At 37.4% G+C, this 18847-nt stretch overlaps 1 protein-coding gene across 3 annotated transcripts in view; it reads right to left on the bottom strand.

Moving 5' to 3' along the window:
• The window catches only part of NBEA (neurobeachin), a 441196-nt gene that overhangs the window by 369001 nt on the left and 53348 nt on the right, over nucleotides 1-18847 (bottom strand). For all 3 annotated transcript variants that reach the window (XM_088140729.1, XM_088140730.1, XM_088140731.1), the window contains exons 9-10: nucleotides 16866-17063; nucleotides 16179-16312 (exon numbers count right to left, since the gene is read on the bottom strand). In XM_088140729.1, the coding sequence (XP_087996855.1) occupies nucleotides 16179-16312; nucleotides 16866-17063 (332 nt within the window). The remainder of the gene's footprint in view (nucleotides 1-16178; nucleotides 16313-16865; nucleotides 17064-18847) is intronic.

The raw sequence follows: 18847 nt of genomic DNA, 5'->3' as shown, positions 1-18847 counted from the left end.
AAGCTTGATTCTTGGTGGTTTCAAGGATACCTCCATGTTGTTTTCCTGGCAACCATACATTGCCTTGTTCTGGAATGTGTTGTTTTTAAATTTAACCATAGTGTTCTATGATTAGATGATTTAGAGGTTCATTGCACAAGTGGAAAGGTGATTTTGCCACTAAAATGGATACATGTATTTCTGCCAACTCTCCCTCTACCAGCAATATGCTGCACAACATTTCAAGATCAGCTTTTTTAGGCTAATGCTGCTGGTTGCAAATATTTTGCTCTGTGAGCAGAATATTGCTTATATTTCTCTGGATTCACCCTTGCTGTTTCTTTTTGTTTGTTTGTTTAAAAATTAATTAAGTAAAACTAGCACACATTCAGTGTCATCCGCACAGTTAAGGCCTAGATCGTATGCATATGTGCAGCTGTTTCCCAACCATCTCTACCAAAGTCTTTGGGCTATATAAAACAGTATAATCAAACTACTTTATCTAATCAAGTCTACAAAAGGAACAAGATCACATGTCCCTAATTTTTCTACTAACAAACAGTATACTCTTCAAATCTTAGGAACCATAGGAATAGAAATGTACTTACTACATTTCTCCCACAAGACTGAACCTAAATACATTGCCATAAACATTCAAAAACATAAAGGATTTAGATCTATTTTATAGCTAATTTAATTTTCATATAGATAAATCATCTACGTACTCTAAATATAACTATTTTGGTACAACTCAATAACTAAAATGATTTCAACAATTTGTCAATATGATTAATCAATTTAGCTTTATATTACTCTTGTACCTAATTAGCCTGGAAATACAACATAATCAATAGTAGTTGACAGATCTGTCACAGTACTGGAGTCATTCTCATCCTCTTTTTAAAGGTCATAATGATGCTTTATGCATAATAAAAATGACTGAAGATAGATGAAACATCCTTGATATTTCTTCCTGCAGTTATGTTTTGTTCAACTCTTTCCCCCTCTGTCAGCATTAAATTCAAAATACAGTTCTGTACAAATCTGCCTGTCTTCCGAAATCTATCATAATAAAACAAATTGCTGGATGCTTAAAAACATTTTTAAAAAACAATGAAATAGAATCCATTCATATTCAACTTCTGTTTTAAATATTAATAGTCAGGACAGATTACTTACTTTACAACAATAATTTATGAAAACACCTTTTTCTCTGTTCAGAAAAACAAACACAGTAGATACCCAAATGACTGTTACATAAAAATGAATTATAGGACAATAAAATCACAATGCCCTTTATGGAAAAACATAATTAATAAAGAACAAAGATGGGGAAATCACTGCTAAAATAATTCACACCTCCACTCTATCAAATGAAAATAACAAAGGATGCTGATAAGGATAACATGGATTGAAAGTGACCAATACAACTTTTATAACAGTTGACCATTTTATTTGTAGATTAAAATCAATAGCTATGCTTCTATGCTAGTCTGACTTTAAAAAAAGATGGCTTCTCAAGTTTGGTGTGCATACTGTTTGGTTATTTGTCCCAGCAGGAATGCTTCAGTAAAGCAGAAACTCCATCCATGGTTTGTTTTGCACTATGAAAGTAAATCCCATTGTTTTATTTATTTTCCTAACAAAAAAAAAATCTGAAGATATAATCTGTTGTTGGCACTGAATTCCTATCTTCTTTGAAGATAGGCTTTCTAAACGAAGCAAACATTGGGTTGTTCATCCACTCCCACTGGCAAGATAACCAAGAGAGCAAACCATCATTGTATAGCAGTATACTTCCTCACTGTTGTATGTTGCAAATGCAACTAATATATTCCTAAACAGCTAGCTTTTAACAACATGATATACACCTTAAATATTTTCCTTCCTTCCTTCCTTCCTTCCTTCCTTCCTTCCTTCCTTCCTTCCTTCCTTTTTTTTTTTTTTTGGAACATATGAAAAACTACCATCCAAAGAGAAATTATCAATGCAATTCTGAATTATCTTCCTTAGGTACAGTAAGAAGCTTCTTCAATCACTGATCCCATATTTTGTAGATATTATTTATAATGCTAAAATTGTATGTATGTATGTATGTATGGTGTGTGTGTGTGTGTGGTCTTTGGGGTTCTATGTATATATATATGGTCTCTGGGATTCTCTGAGCTTGGTTGTTTTCTTGCAAATGTTTCGTTATCTGGCTAGGTAACATCTTCAGTGCTAGGTAACATCTTCAGTGCTATTCTAGCACTGAAGATGCTACCTACCCAGGTAACAAAACATTTGCAAGAAAACAACCAAGCTCAGAGAACCCCAAGGACTCCACAGTTCAACCCTGAGCTACACATATTCTCTTCTATGGGGGGGGGGTGTATATATATAAATTCAAAATACAGAATTACATTTTTGTGAATGATAGTTAACAAAAATTAAATATACTAATAGAGTATGATTCTTAACATCTTTCTAGTTTTTCATCTAATTTATATGTTCTTCTACCACAGCATACAGTATAAGAACAAATACCCTTATTGTTTCTTCTAGCTCAGTATTGACTGCCAGTCACACTCCAGAATTTTGATTGAAAAATCCCAATTCTTTCAGGAGAGGTTAGAGATTTGATTTGGACCTTTGCATGGACAATATGTCATTAATATGTGGCTTTTCTTTCTTAGAATCCATTTTTACATGTACACTTAGGAATGAAAGCTCTACTTTGGCAATATCTCGCCTGAAGTCTAGGACTCGTATGTCAAAGTGCCAATCCTACACAAAAATACATACATAAATAAATAAGGACTATTTATTTACATATATTTATATCCAACTGTTCAATTCTAAAAGAATTCTTAGTACAGCTTAATATTTGACATGGTGGCCAGTGTAAGCAAGTTAGTTTGCATTACTTAAATATAAAATTTATTCCAGGGTATACTCCATGAAAATCTTTATAAAAAATCATTATTGAACAGAGGGGGAGTAACATTTATAAGAAAGTAATCTTTCAAGATGGACATTAAATTCTGTTTGAAAATAACTTACCAGGAACTAAACTGCATTGGACTGGTGCAGGATTCACATTAAACTTGCAAAATTCTGTGCATTGCCATAAAAATTTCTCTCCATTGTTGCCTATTTCCAACTCCCCTAGATATAAAGGCAAATATAAAGGATACTTCAGGCCATTCCTAGATCTTCACTATACCATGTCCCATCTAGTATACAACAGTATCCATAAAATAGTAATATATAAACAATACAATGGCCAATACTACTCAAGTTCATCAGTAACAGCATTAGATGAACCAACCCAACTGCCCACCTATGATTGAGTTTTCCAAATTTAGAAGTCTCAGAAAAACCTGGTTCCTCTCTGTCAATCCTATATTAACCAAAGTTATCCTTGAGAAGCAGAGAAGACCAGGAGGAGGAAAAACTGCTACAACAGAAGAATCCTTGTAATTTCCATCTAAAATTGGAAACTCTTGAGTATATTCAGCATTATCAAAGGCCTAAAAATAAGCCTCAAAGTAAGTATCTGTCACCAGTTCTTTCCTGCCACCAGTTCTTATCCTCTCTAGCTTCAGAAGCAGAAGATTGGCAGGAAAAGCTGCCTGATATCTACCTAAATATCATTAGACCTGAAATTAAGCTTAGCAACAATGGAGATAAGGACTAGAAAGTTTGTCATTTCCATACTAAATGAAACAAGTTTTATGATAAAACACCATGCCTTAGTTAACTCATCTGTACATATACAATCGCATTCTTAATAATGCTAGTCATAAGGAAATGAGGATAAAATGAAACTTGCCAGTTTTCAGTGAAGACGCTTTAGAATTAACATATGAAAATACATTCCATTCTCACCATGCTTTGTTACTCTCAATAAACTGCTTTTGTGATTTTTTTAAACCCAACAAGAACTTATGGCAGCCTTAACATATAGCCTTAACATATAGCCTTAACATATAGCCAAGACTGAGCTACACTGAGACAGATCTGTGGGATTTCATCCATTTGTTAGGTAACATATTTCATTTATAGTTATAAAACATTACTTTGCTAATTAAGATGAAGCTTTGAACGTAGAATCAAAAATGTGGCTTGGTCTTTGAGAATTCAAAACTCACTCCATCTTGCATTTGCGGCCTGGGACTAGTTACTAGTCTGTATCAATTCAGCATTCTTTCAATATAGGCCAGCATAGTCCTCCTAGACATTCACATGTAGGCATTCATGTTCAGTCTGTTTGAGCCCTGCCAGATATGATTTATGTATGCCTCTCAACATTACATTCATTAACACTGTTGTGGGCAAAAATTGAATACATTTTAAGAGATTTGAATGGATACTTCTGAGATAAGATGAGAGTGACTAAAAATTATAGGAGATAGAAATATGGCATTATACACAAGTTTGACAGGCACATTTATCAACTGATTTAATCTAAAATGAAGTGATGAATCCAGATTTCATTGGTGTTTTCCTTAATCACTATCAGTTTCCTAAGGAGAGGGAACCCAGAACCTTCATCTTCTTTGGACTTCTATCAGGTAGTATCTTCAATGGTCAGAGGTTGTTTTTGGGACTTTATCCCAAAACAACTGGATGGCACTAGCTTGCCTACCCATTATTATGGAATATGGGAGACATTATCCAAAAGCAAGTTCATTGGAAAAACAATCCTCCAGATAGTTTGTACATAATGAAAAGGTAATTCTTAAAGAGCTTTATATATTTTTTCAATTCTTTTGAGCTGTTATTTCTAATATATTTAAATGGTTATTGCTTAATCTTTTCTGGCAAAAATAGTTACTTGAAAAAAATAAAAGTGTGGAAACAAATAAAGATAAATAGCTAAAGATGAACAGATGTTCAATAAATCAATTATTTCAGGAAAAAATATTTTTCAATGTATCACATTCTAAAATACACTGTAAGTTATGATAAGCTGCAAATAAGAACAAATACAAAATCTAGTTCAAGAAATTAAGAAATAGTGTTCTCTAGCAATTCTTTTGAAAATAAGTATTTTAAAGATTTTAGATAGCTCTTCATACTGAAGGATTTCAGGGTATATATATTTAAAACAAAATCTAACAACATTCTTTATATATCCTTCATAACTGGGATCAAAACCACAAACTGCAAACAAAAAGCAAGATTATTTAAACAGCTGTGAAATAAATTCCTTCATCTCATGCCTAAAAATATTGTAATACCTATTCCACTTTAAATGGACAGTATTCCAATTTGTGCTGTCATTTCTGAATGTGTGTTTGTGTCTGTATGTGTACATGTTTTTGTGCATGTATGATGTGACTTTGAAAAACACTTACTGTAATCACATAACCTTAGTGAAAATACGAATCATGGTTGGTTTCTGCAGGTGGCTCATGGTTGCAAAAATATCTGTAGTTGTACAGTTTGTTGGGGAGTGTTATCTGGGATCTGAGTCCTTCTGCAGAATCAGGTCACCCCATGGTGAGGGTGTTAGGAAGATGTTTGAACTAGGGTCCTTTGTTCTGGGGAGGGCTACCTGAGGTTGGGGAAAAGGAAATCTGGTTTTGGAGGTGGGGGCAGGAGCTACGGTCACAGAGAGATGGGGGGCAGGAGATGGGGGCAGGCCACATTCAAGGAATGCGCTCTCGGTTTCTTATACTGATTCTGCATTCCAGGCCCCTGATCTTTTCCCCAGTGTTTGTCACCAGACATTAAGAGGACCAGGCTTTTGGCTGTTGCTAATGAATGCCAGGACAGCTTGTAATAAAGCTCCTCTCATCTGTGACCAACTTGGATCATCAAGACCTGGATGGCACAGAGGGGAGTTTTACCCTCTCAAAAATATCCCCATCCAGGTTTGGGGTATAGCATCAGCCTATAGAGGGCAGAGGGAATGGCCTTAAGGGAAAAGAGGAAGAGCTGCTACCAAGTCAATAGTCAGATAAAAGGGCCCTGAGTCCAGGACAAGAATGCAAGCCCCTCCCAAGTTCATACAAAGATAAGGAAAGGGAGGGGGAAATGCCTTCAGATTTGCAAGATTCTATTACTATAGGTTTACAATAAAAGTAGTACTGACCTACATGGTACTGGTTTCCTAGTCTGATCTATCCTGAAGGGCTGAAACAGCTGAGACCCCAGAACAGGGGTGCTAGACTAGCTGTTGACATCCAAAATAGTCTTGAGGCCTTCAGAGGTGTTCTGCAGATGACTGGATGCGAGAACCTATTTGTAAAGTTGGGCTCTAGCAATCATTTGGGATTGTTGCTTAGTGTGGAAAGTAATTATTAGAAAGCTAAACTAACACCATTTTAGAAAGAAAGTTAGTACTTTGCCAGTATACAGAAGTGAGACAGTCACATAGGCAAATAAAGAAAGGATTAGGAGAAACGGTTAGACTCCTGGCAACAGAGATAAAGTATACCACTTAGAACAGTGAGAAATCAGGTTATGCTGTATTAGCAAAGTAAAACTTGAAGATTTTAGAATTAGGCATGTGCAAACTGGTTGTTTATACTTGACTATAAAATGGTGTTGCACCCCTTGCATAGGGCCCTGGCCACATTCAACACTCAGTGCTCTTGACTTGTGTACTAAATAAATTTTTGAACTCTGAATTACAGCATCTGGCATTTTGACCTGAGCAAGGAGCAAACCATAGGGAAGAAATTCTTCCATCAGTAGCAACTTCCCTGTCTAAGCTTCTCAACTCTGTGGCTCAGTTGGCAGTGGAGTTCCACAGGCATATGGCCCTGGGGGATTTCCACCAGCTTTCTTTGGACACAGATTCTGATGCAGCTTGGGAGTTCAGGATACCATGGCAACCATGGAACCCAAGTCTGGTTTTTGTGTTGGGGCAGCAGTGACATGGGTTGGTTTTGAGGAGCCCAAAGAAGATAGGACCTATTCTATCAGTCTGCCCCAGGTGGCTGATGGACCCAGTTGGGTTTTAGAGGGAGGTTGGGTTTGTTCCTGAAGGTCAGGTGCACAATTTGATCAAACCCTTCCGGTGCCACCTGGAATGAGTGAGCAATTACAGACTTGGATCACATTGCATCTATGGGACTTCTCTCTGTTCATGGAGCTCAGGGCTGCCCTTGGTTTACAGAAGAGCTCCGAGTGATGAAATGTCAGAAGAGATGCTTAGAGTGCTGATGAAGGGTGACCTAACTATGCTGGACAATTTTGATCCTGCATCCAACCTTCTCTTCTTAGGGAAGGTAGCTGAGAAGGTGGTTGCACTGCAGCTTCAGAAGGCCCTAAAGGAATATGATTATCTGGAACCTTCCTTTCTCCAGGGCCAGTTGTAGTTACTGATGTTAGGAGGGAAGAGATTTGACCCGAAACAGCTTTTTTGTGAGGTCCCTCAAGGTTCTGTTGTCTCCATACTCCTGTTTAACGTTTACATGAAGCCACTAGGTAAGGTCATTTGACAGCATGGGGTTTGGTATCACCAGTATGCTGATGATACTCAATTATACATCTCTTCCTTGGCCCAACCAAGTGATGCTGTTGAAGTTCTCTTCTGGAAGCCATGGGGGTTTGGAAAACTAAATAGCTTTAGGTTTCAAAGGCCCCTGGATCCAGAGCTTTTCCATCTTTAGTTCTTGATTGGGTGGCACAACTCCAGACAGAACTGGTATACAATTCTGGGGCTTTTTCTGGATTTGCAGTTCCTATTCAAGAAATAGGTGGCAGACATTGCTAAGGAGGGCTTTTGCACAGATTCACCTTGTGCACCAATTGAGCTCTTTCCTGGATCAGGAGACCGTGCTCAGAGTCACGCATGCATTGGTCATGTCCCACATGGATTAATGCAATATGCCTTTGAAAAACACTCAGAAGCTGCAGCTAGTCCAGAATACAGCGGCATGGGCAGTTATGGGTATATCTCCTTACACCAATTACACCACTGCTCTATGAGCTGCACTGGCTCCTAGTAGATTTCCAGGTACAATTCAAGGTCCTGGTTACCACATATAAAGCCCTTCAAGGGCTTTATAGCCCTTCAAGGGACTGGGTTATTTGCAGGACCACTTCCCTCCAGCTGTTTCTATCCAGCCCACTAGATCCATCAGTGTGAGAATGCTCCTGGTCCTGTCCAGTGTGCCTTCTCTGTCATGGGAGCTGCCCTTTATAACATCATAATCCCCCCCCCCCAAAAAAAGATTTGCTTGGCCCTGACCCTGCTGGTGTTTCATAAATCCTACAGGCCTCAAGCCCAGGGATATTGGTCTGTAGGTTGGATGGACCCATTATTGCAGTTTTTTCTGATGTGACTGGGATTATATGGCTTGAGTTTCATTGTCCTCACGTACTATTGTGCTATTATTGTGTTACTGTTGCTTGTTTTGTTTTTATTCCTTTGATTTTTAATCTTGTGTTCACCATCCAGAGTCACAATGCAAGATGGGCGCATTTTCAGGTATTTCAATCCAAGCTACTGAAGGCCCTAAATGATAACAACTAGGAGCTGGAATTAGGCTCAGAAATGAAGAAGGAGCCAATGTAATTCTTTAAGAGCTGGGGTACTATGGTTCATTTAGCTAAATCTTAGCAGACAAGTTCTGAACTGAACACTCAGAATCATCTTCAAGGGCAACTTCATATATTACAGTAATCCAATCAGGAGGTTACCAGAGCATGGATCTCTAGACCTAAGCTATACCTATCCAAGAATACTTCAGTTGCTAAACTAACTTAAGCTGAAAAATATACCTTGTTCTGCCAAGGCTATTGGTACCTTCAGTAACAATGCTGGATCAATCAATCCCATATTACAACCTTGCTGAAAATGGGATAAACACCAACCTCCCAAATGTAAGATTCAAAGCACTTTTATTATGTCAGAATTGAGTTTCAAATTCTTCATCAACATCTAGTATCTTATAATCCAGATAACAATGTAGGAATTGCAAAGCTTCCCTTGACAGCAATGGGAACAGGAAATAGAGCTGAATATTGTCAGTGCAGGAATGATGTATCTCTTAAATCCTCAACTGATTCAGTCATATAAACCTTAAAGAGAACTCAATTTAGCCCAACATCCTCACTTCAGTCATGATTCTATTAAATCTCCTGCCATGTCTTTTGATATAATATCCATTCTATTGATACAGAATGTGTGGATGGATGGGTGGATAGAAGGATGGATAGAGAGACAAAGGAAATATAGAGGAAATAATATTTGATTTTTATCTTGGAAAATTAAAAATGCAAATTGCAAATTCAAACATAAAATGTTCTTGTTTTGTTTTTTGGCATTAGACAGCAACTAGGAAAAATAATCCTTATTTGTTCTGTACATTTAGGCTCTTAATATTCATGAAATATTAAGAGCCTAAATGCTTCCATCATAAACTGCATATAGTAAAAGAAAAATAAAATATAAATGACATTCTTAATATGTACAAAATCTCAATGGATTACAAGAATTTCTTCTAAATAGAAATACTGAATTTAATAATTCTGTTGTCATTAAACAGATGTTATGGAAGTTTACAAAAATATAGTTATAATGTTAAGTTTAAAAATATGTATAACATTGATCACAAAGGGTTATTTCATGAACTGTTATATATTTAAAACAGCTATAGTAAATTAAATTATAGTAAATTAGTACATTAAAAAGGCTGCTAAAATCTAGGCATTCTCAATGGTAGCAAACACAAAGCATGAAGCATTCTAATATCTGAAATTATTAAAACATTGAATATTATTCCCATTCTTTCCCATATCTCCATTAAGTAGCTACACAAAATTACTAATTACATTCATTTTATTTGAACCAAATTTTATTTTCTAATATTAAATAAATGTGCAGTAAAAAAAAAGGCTAGTGCAGGTTGATACCTGTGAGTGTACAATGTGGATAAAGCACATCTTTTGGTATCTGATCTACCCAGCTTTTTTTTTTTTAGGTTATTTAGATCTAAAAATCCCAGCCCTTTCCTAGTAAAACAAGCAGAACATAAACATATGTAACAACTTTCAGTAACAACTTCAAATTATAGTGGAATACTAGGAAAGATTAGACAAAATGGGCCTTCTCTGACATACTATTTCAGAGCTGTGCCAATAAATGAACTATCACACAGATCACTTGAGCTTCTCCATGGAGAAACTCGTGACTAAAGAAATAATCACATTCTTGTTCTAAGATCTTTAAAGTATGAACATGTTCATAAATGAAAAGGAAACAAATAGTAATATCCACATCCAGTAGGCTGACAATGCCTGCTATCTAAACTAGCTTAAGTTTCCATCATCCATTCAAATGTATTTTCATTTACATCATATCACAGTAACCCATTCGTGATGTAACTATGACATGCATAATCATGGTCATGGATACAGTGGTTAGCACCCAACCTAAACTGGACAAAATACTTTTGGTTACAGTTGCAATCTAGAAATCCAGGAGCAAAACTGACACAAGGAGCACATCCAAATTATAAGCCTTATTATTCAAAGGTAAGATTAACATATCCAAAACGAGCTAAAAACCATGACTGCACTAGGAGTTCTATTAGAATATATGGTTTTGGTCCTCAGCAGACATCCAGTCCATTATTTGTTTCAGGCACTATTTCATGACTTGCATAGCTTTCCTAGAATGAGATGGAAAGATATAGCAGGCTATCATCTACATACTGATGACATAAACTGCAAATACACAGACGAACTATTCCAGTGATTCTGTGTAGCTATTAAAAACAATGGGAGATAGATTGAAAGACTAAAATAAACCAGAGTCAATCAAGCCATGATGCAGTTTCACAGTACTGTCTTTGGGAATTTATTTAAGAAGTACCTGGTGACCATAACAAAATCCTCAAGCTCCAGTTAGACATCCAAGGATATGTTTGGTGATGGAGGGTTTAGCAAAATCAACATAATGACATCCCTTTTGTACATTTCCCAGCATTATTGCCCATTAGGCAACCAAGACCATTTCCAGATTAGTCAAGAAGCCTGACCAAATTGTCTCTAGATAGCCTGTAGCATCAACTGTCTTTAGCAACAGCTAACACATGTAATAACACATGAAAAAAATAGAAAATTAAACAAACTTGTATGTGACTCTAAGCTAGGATATAAAGAAAAGTGGGTAAAGGAGAAAAAGAAAGTCACCACAGAATTAGGAAAGGCTCTATGAATAACACCGGAAGAAAAGAAAAAAAACCAGTGGATGGAAGAAGAAAGAAGGGGAGAAACCAGAAATCCATTTTTAAAAAGTAGCTTCAAAAGCAATCCTTATGGTCTCTATCTTTATTTAAAATATTCAGCATATTCAGCATGCAGTAACAGGGATGTTTGCAAATGTCTAAGAATTGCTAACAGAATAGGAACAATCTACACCCTTGTCACTTCCCACAACAATATGTTAACTGAAGTAATAACACTTCCAAAGTATAGAGAAATTAAAATATCTCAGAACACTGGGCCCAAGAATGCCAACTCTCTGATCATTCATAATAGAAAAATCTTATCCCACAATGGCCACGTGGAGAAATTGCTGTTAGGTTTTTGAGAACCTGAGAGGAAATGCAGATCAGATATGGAGACTTGCTAATTTCTCACCCCAAAATGCTTCTAAAATAAATAATATTTATGATGGGAAGAAAAATGTTATTTAATCCTCAAACATGTAAAAAGGAGAAAGGCTTTGTTGCCATTTTTATTCATACAGGGTAGAGGGTGGGAGAGAGGAAGAAGCATTCAGAACTTCTTCAAAGCAACAAGCAGGCAACATAAGAGTGTCAAGAAAGGATTAAAGCATTGGGGTATCTCTCTCCTTCCCAACCTTCTTACTACTTTTTTTTATTTCTGATTCCAACTGGCAGTACTCTGAGCAACTTCTAGATGGCATCATCTTTAAAACTGTTTCGTAAGACTACTGGTTTCCTGCCAGAGAAAGAGAAGATTAATATATCTATGTCAAATAATCCTCACACACAAAATCTTCCTGAGTGATCAGAAAAGTTGATTTGAAATACAAAGTAGAGCAGCCCAAGCCAGAGACTTCTCAATACTATTGGGAGAAACTTTCTTTTCTCCCTCTTGAGATGAATTTCCCCTGCAAATCATCTTCAGTCAAGCAAAGATCTCTTCTATTTCCCATTGTCCCCCATTCCACATTTGTAAGTATGTGAGTGCACATGCACTTCATGTGCTTTCCCTACTGTACAATCTCCCTAGCACATTTCTCCCCAAATAACACATAATATACACATATCAAATAGCAAGAGCCCAGCTGCAGCAGCAGTGATCATTCCCAGTAAAAGAATTGTGATTGGATTATCAACATTCCCACATTAAAAAAGCAAACAAAAGTTATTAGCTGACAATTCAGTATTCCAGTATAAAGACTAAAGGATCAGATATCCTGTCTTTTCTTACAACCAAAGCCAAAATGGCTATGCAGGTATACTGCTGGGCAACCAGATAGTGAAGGAATGTTTCTGCCACAGACTTGCTGGAACATTTGGAGATGAGTAGATTGTTCTTCCTGATTATATCATGCCTGGGTTCATCCCTGAGGTATGTAGATTGTCCACAAAGACAGTTTTGTTTTGAGAGAAAGATAAAACATCATTTACAAACTGGAACAACTAAGAACCAGTTTGATGCAGTGGTTAAGCTGCTGGACTAGAAAGTGGAAGATTATGAGCTCTAATCAGAGAAGCCAGCTGGTTGACTTTGGGCTAGTCGTCACAGGGTTGTTGTGGGGAAAATTCAAGGAGAGAGCATTATGTATGCTACCTTGAGTTCTACAAAATAAAGGTGGGATATAAATCTAATAATAAAAAAAATAAAAGATGGATGTCAGCAGTAGAATAGGCATGACATAGGGTGATATTATGAGGATATTATAAGGTGCTCTACATGGGGCTCCCCTTGAAGACTACCTGGAAGTTACAACTGGTCCAGAATGCAGCAGCACATGCAATGTTGGGCACCCCTAGGTTCACCCATATTACATCCCTGCTGCATGAGCTGCACTGGCTCCCAGTTTCCTTCCAGGTGCAATTCAAGGTACTGCTTATTACCTTTAAGCCCCTACATGGCACAGGACCAAGTTATTTGCAGGACTGCCTCTTCCTAAGGACATCTGCCCATCCTACCAGAACAGACAGGATAGGCACGTTCCTTGTCCCTTCCCTTAAATGTTGTCAACTTATGGGACCTAGGAAGCATGCCTTTTCTGTGGCACCCCCTGCCCTATGGAGCATCCTTCTCCTGAGGTCCAGCAGGCCCCCATCCTTTTAACTTTCCAAAAAGCACTTTAGACCTGACCTTTTGCCCAAGAGCTGGGAAAGGATGAGTTTGACATGGGACAAACTTGTTGTGGGCTGCATAGGAAAGTTTAGCTGTGGTTTCAGGTCTTTTTGTTTTAATGTTTTTATTTTATTGTAGAAAGATACTGTTTTTATTTTGGGGTTTTGAGCCGCCCAGAGTTTGGTTCAAGATGGGCAGCTATATAAATGCTTTAAATAAATATATAAACGTGTCACTCAAAACTTGTTACTAAGAGACATCTTCATGCCGCCAGAAGTAGGACTTGAAGAGCACTTTTAGTACAAATGGAGAATGAATGCTCAGGTGATACTTTGAACTACATTAGAAATTTTTCTGCTGTTTTATCAGAGCACAAATAACTATGTACATTCACTTTTTCTCAGATGTGCACACTCCAAAAATAATTTGGAAGGTATTTTGAACTTCACACAAAGTTATTCATTAAAGCAGGCTACCTTTTTAGGATCTCTGCACAGAAACCTGAGAAAAGATGGGGTGTTTAATTAATAGCACCCTTTATTTAATGAAGTTAAAGTTAGTGGTCCAAACGACTTCTTCCCAAACATTTTTAAAATGTGCATTCCTAATATCTATATCTAATGAGAGCAACTGAAAAGCAAATTTCAGTAACAGTCAGGAGTTATTTACTAAACGTAGAGTGTCTCACTCCAATATAAAATATTTATTTAGCTCCAGGAATATAATTGGAAACAATTAATTGCAGTGTTTTCACTACTACTACTAGTTTTCATTTGCTAGCTTTTGTGAATTTTTATATATTAGATGTCATTTAATGCTATGAAGTAGCAAACTCCCCAAATATCATTCCAGCATGTCATTAATGTTTACTCAAGCAATTCACATAGTAGCATTTACTTCTGATTAATTAAGAAAAAATCAAAATGAAAAATATCCAGTGTAAGTGCTCTAAAACAATTTGGGGTATATATTTATAAATGTTAAATAAAACAGCAAATTCTCTTACTATGAGCGATTCATATTTCACCTTTGTAACCATTTAGTGGCAAAAAGGTAAAATCTGCCTTAACTCAAGCTTAATTCTTGGTGACTTCATAATTTTCCTGACAATGGTATGGACATGGTTTGCCATTCCATTCTTCAATTCACAGTGATGGCGAACCTATGACACGCTTGTCAAAGGTGACACACCACAATGTTTTAGGTGACACGCCAGCATTCAACACCTAACAACTATTCTTCCTGTTTGAGTTACTCGTATTTCATTTTGAATTAACGTTTCTTTATATAATACACAGCGCCACACATGATTGGACTGTATTTTTTTAAATAAATGAATATGTAAAGAATTGTTTCTCTTTCGTTCAGGGCGGATGTGTGACACACCAGCAGAGTCAAGTTAGGCATTTTCCGAATTTCTGATATGCCAAGCCTAAAAGGTTCACATGGTCTAGCCTAGGAGGTCTAATATTCCATAAATGGTCTCCCATTCAAGGACTAACGAGGCTCAATCTTGCTAAACTTCTGAGCCCTTAATAGGTTAGCCAGGTGTTGTCACTTGCTGGGGAATCTATTTTTAACAGACATTGGCATTTACAGGATAGGCTTGGAAATGCCTAATATTAATTCCTTCACTTTAATTCCTTCAGAAAGGATTTATTTTTCAGTTATGATAGCATGGAAAGAAAAGAGTTTTATTGAAAGATAAGGACCGAGTTCCCACTTTGTGTAAAGTCTAATGTGATTTTGATTTTGGTTTAGTGTGTACAAGTAGTCCTTGCTTAATGGCCGTTCGTTTAACAATGATTCAAAGTTACAATGGCCTCAGAAAAAGTTCTTTATGACCTGTACTTGCACTTACGACTGTCATAAACCATCACACCAACCCCCGTAGTCACATGATCACAATTTGCTACTTTTACAACGGTCGTTAAGAGAATCATCACAGTCATTAAGTGAATCACTTGGTCATTAAGCAAATCACATGGTCAATAAGCAAATTCTGGCAAAAAAAGTCCACTGGGGAAGCTGGATTCGCTTAATGACTGTCATAAAAATGGTCGTAAAATCAGGTCAAGTCATGTGCTGACTCACTTAATGACCGCTTCATTTAACAGCCAGTTTTCCGGTCCCTATTGTGGTCTTTAAGCAAGGATTACCTGTACTCAGCATTATAGCATACTGGTCATACTTCACAGCTTTACTTTATTATGAACCCAGACACTGTGCAGGTGAACAAACCATGGTTAATCAAACCACTGCTAAATGTGGTTATGAACCAGAAATTTTGTAACCCAAATATGAATCAGGTGGTTTAAAAAAAAATTCAGTTCTTTTAATTATCCTATCCCATCTATACCACCACAGACTATGTCGGAGTGTTTGTCAGGGCTGGGAATCAAGATAGTAGATTGGACATTGCAACGCAAGCACTCCCCGCTTTGCATGTGGAGCTGGGACATGCTTCATGACATTCCATCCACCATTTTGCCAATGTTGACTCCCCCTGCAGATGTTGCTGGGTTATATGATTTCTTGTTCTTAGATTCAAGTTGAATAATTTTCCTCCTCTTAGATCATAGTATAACTAGATTAACATATTTGTCCTAAGTCATAATGTGATGTTTTTGATCTTCCGTACGTATTGGGTGAATCCAGTCAATGTTCATAAACTATGGTTTATAGTTCAGCATATTGTGCAAGCCCAGACAACTGTACTTATTCAGCAAACTGTGTTTAAGCAAACCATGGATTAATGTGGTATATAAAGCAGTCTATAAATACCACGAAAAAAGGAGTTGAAAAGAAAAATGACAGAACATGGTACAGAGAAGAAATAGACTTCAACACATTTATCAAATATTATTCAAAACTACCAGAATTTCCAACAACAGGGTTTTCTAACAAAAACTTACCAGACAGTGGTTTCCACTTGACTGTCATGGAGTTGCCGATTGTCTAATTGAGCAAAGAGAGGGAAAAGGACTTGGATTCCTCCTATTGAATGAATCGCACTGTGGATAGAATGTGTCACAATTGCTTTCACATCCTGCATTAAAAAAAAAAGGAAAGGAAGCAGTTCTCTTTGTATTGGGCCAGGGTCAGATATGTGCTACTCAGAGGGAGTACAATCCACCCAAAGTTAATCTGCTTTAGGTTCATTTCTTTATTTAAGATACTTAAGACTGGATTGTTTCTCTTCTAAAAAACATAATTTGAAACTTTTTATCTCACTTCAAGTAAATAAATAAACAAAAAAGCACACACACATACACACATACAAAGATACATACAAAGATTTCATTTATAATAAATAATTAAGGCCACCATTTCATCAATAATCCAAGAATTACCATTACCAAAACCAAGATCATGAATTCACACGTTATAATAAATAAATTACAGAATAAAGATAATGATAATAATAACACAAAATTAATCAACACAGAGAAAAGAAAACAATTTGTATACACTGCACAAATCAATAGTTTATAAAAATTATTTTTCAAGATTTATTTAAAATTTAGTAGCTTTCAAACTTGGCTTTATAGGCCATTTATAAAACAGTGCACCGAAAACAATAAATCTATTGTTATACAAACCTGAAGCATAAGAGCATGTGGAGAATGTACAAAAATTGAAGGATTTTCCTTTGGTGAGGATTCAAGGCATAGTTGAGCATCTGTAGCCTTAGCATTGTAGGTGAAAGCAATACTATTTGCAAGTTTCCCATCATACAGAACTTGCTTATGGTGTTCAGCAAGGTGAATATCACTTTCAGACTTAAATTTGAAAGTACTCTGCAGAAGAAAGGAAGAATGTTAAAGCAGACAATCACTATATTTACAAAAGTACAGCCCTTATAAAACATGGAAGGACAAACAATTATGCCATAATGAATAATCAAGATATGGCCACTTCCTTACATATTACTAAAATCAGGCATGTTATTTCCCCTCTGAATAGACCTAAAATATTCTTACAAATAGTCCTCAACTTACAACTATTCATTCAGCGACCATTCAAAGTTACAAACGCACTGAAAAAAGTGACTTATGACCGGTGCCTGAAGTTACTGCCATTGCAGTGCCCCTGCTGCAGTCATGTGATCAAAATTCAGGTACTTGGCAGCCCGCCTGCACTTATGACCGCAGGGGTGCTTCAACTCTCCCACCTACCTATCTCCTCCCCATTTATGCCCTTTTGCCTCCTGCCCACCTGCGCTCCACCGCCCCACTGACCTTTGCCATGTTCTTGCTCCCACTGCTGATGAGGCATGCCCAGCCTGGCTACTGGGCTGGGCTTCAACTGCAGGAAAAAAAAAGAAGCAAAAGAGCCACAGCATGCCAAAAAGCCTCTTTGCAAAAAAAAACTCCTGGAGCATGGTGCGCCAAAACCCAGTCTGTGCGCTGTGCTCCTTGGCAGAGCTGGGCTGGGCTGTTGCTTCATGCTGCAAAAAAAAAAAAAAAAAGCCAAAAGCAGCCCCTGAGCAGCAGTGCGCCAAAATGCCCCTTTGCGCCACACTCCAGGAGCATGGTGCAAATGTGCATTTTGGCGCACTACACCTCAGGAGCTTTTTGCCAAGGGGCATTTTTGGCATGCTGCAGCTCTGGGACTGCTTTTGAGGTTTTTTTTTTTTTTTCCACACTAATGCCCAGGCCAGCCTGGTCAAGCAGCCAGGCTGGGCACACCTTAGCAGCAGCAGGAGCAAGACGACAGCGAAGGTCAGCTGGTTCAGTAGAGCACAGGGCAGCAGGGGTCTCGGAGTGCAGGGTGGTGAGGGCAACTACAGCTGGGCCTAGGCTGGGTCAGCTGTGGCTTCCCAGGGTATAGTAAGCAGTCCCAGAATGACACCATTCTGGGGCTGCTTGCCACTCCACAAGGCAGGGTGCAGGGTGGCCAGAAGGGCAGAGATGGGATGAAGATAGGAGATGTGGGGAGTTGGAGGCAGTCCCTTACCTTACTGAGGCTCAGGGCTGCAAGGGACCAAGCCCAGAATGGCTTAGATTAGGGTGGGTACTTGCTTAAGGACCTGAGATTCTTGGTTAATGCTGGCAACTGGGACTGCCAGGATTGCAGTCGCTAAGCAATGCAGTCATGTGACATCTCGCTTTATGGCCGTATCACTTAGCAACAGAAATTCCAGTCCCAAATGTGGTCGTAAGTCAAGGTCTACCTGACTGAAGAATAACAAAAATAAAAATAAGTATTTTATCTATTGAGGTAACTGTTTCAAACATCTACCCAATTTATAATATACACCATGAGGGACAAGTTCCCTTATTCCAACAGGAATTATCTAAGTGCAAAATCTAGCATTTTTTCCTTCTCTTTTAATAAAAGATACTACAAGAATTTCTAAAATACTGCAAACTCTTTCCTGAATTTAATGCACTTTTGTAAGCAGAGAAGGGCCAAGAGGAACACAGAGTTACTCTCACAGATGCAAATAAATTGTTTGCAAAAAGAAGGCATTCCAGCCAATGTCATAACAAATAAAGCACTTGTAAATATTTCTGCCATGCAGAATCATATGACAGATCATATTAGAGTTAGCAAATATGAGTTTATTTCAATATGTAAG

This window comes from Python bivittatus, unplaced genomic scaffold, assembly GCF_059951505.1.
Source record: "Python bivittatus isolate LINGU-HERP-01145 unplaced genomic scaffold, Pbiv_v1 ctg000340_np1212, whole genome shotgun sequence".
Taxonomy (NCBI): domain Eukaryota; kingdom Metazoa; phylum Chordata; class Lepidosauria; order Squamata; family Pythonidae; genus Python; species Python bivittatus.
Note: the sequence above shows the minus strand (reverse complement) of the source record. Positions and strands in the feature narration are given on the sequence as shown.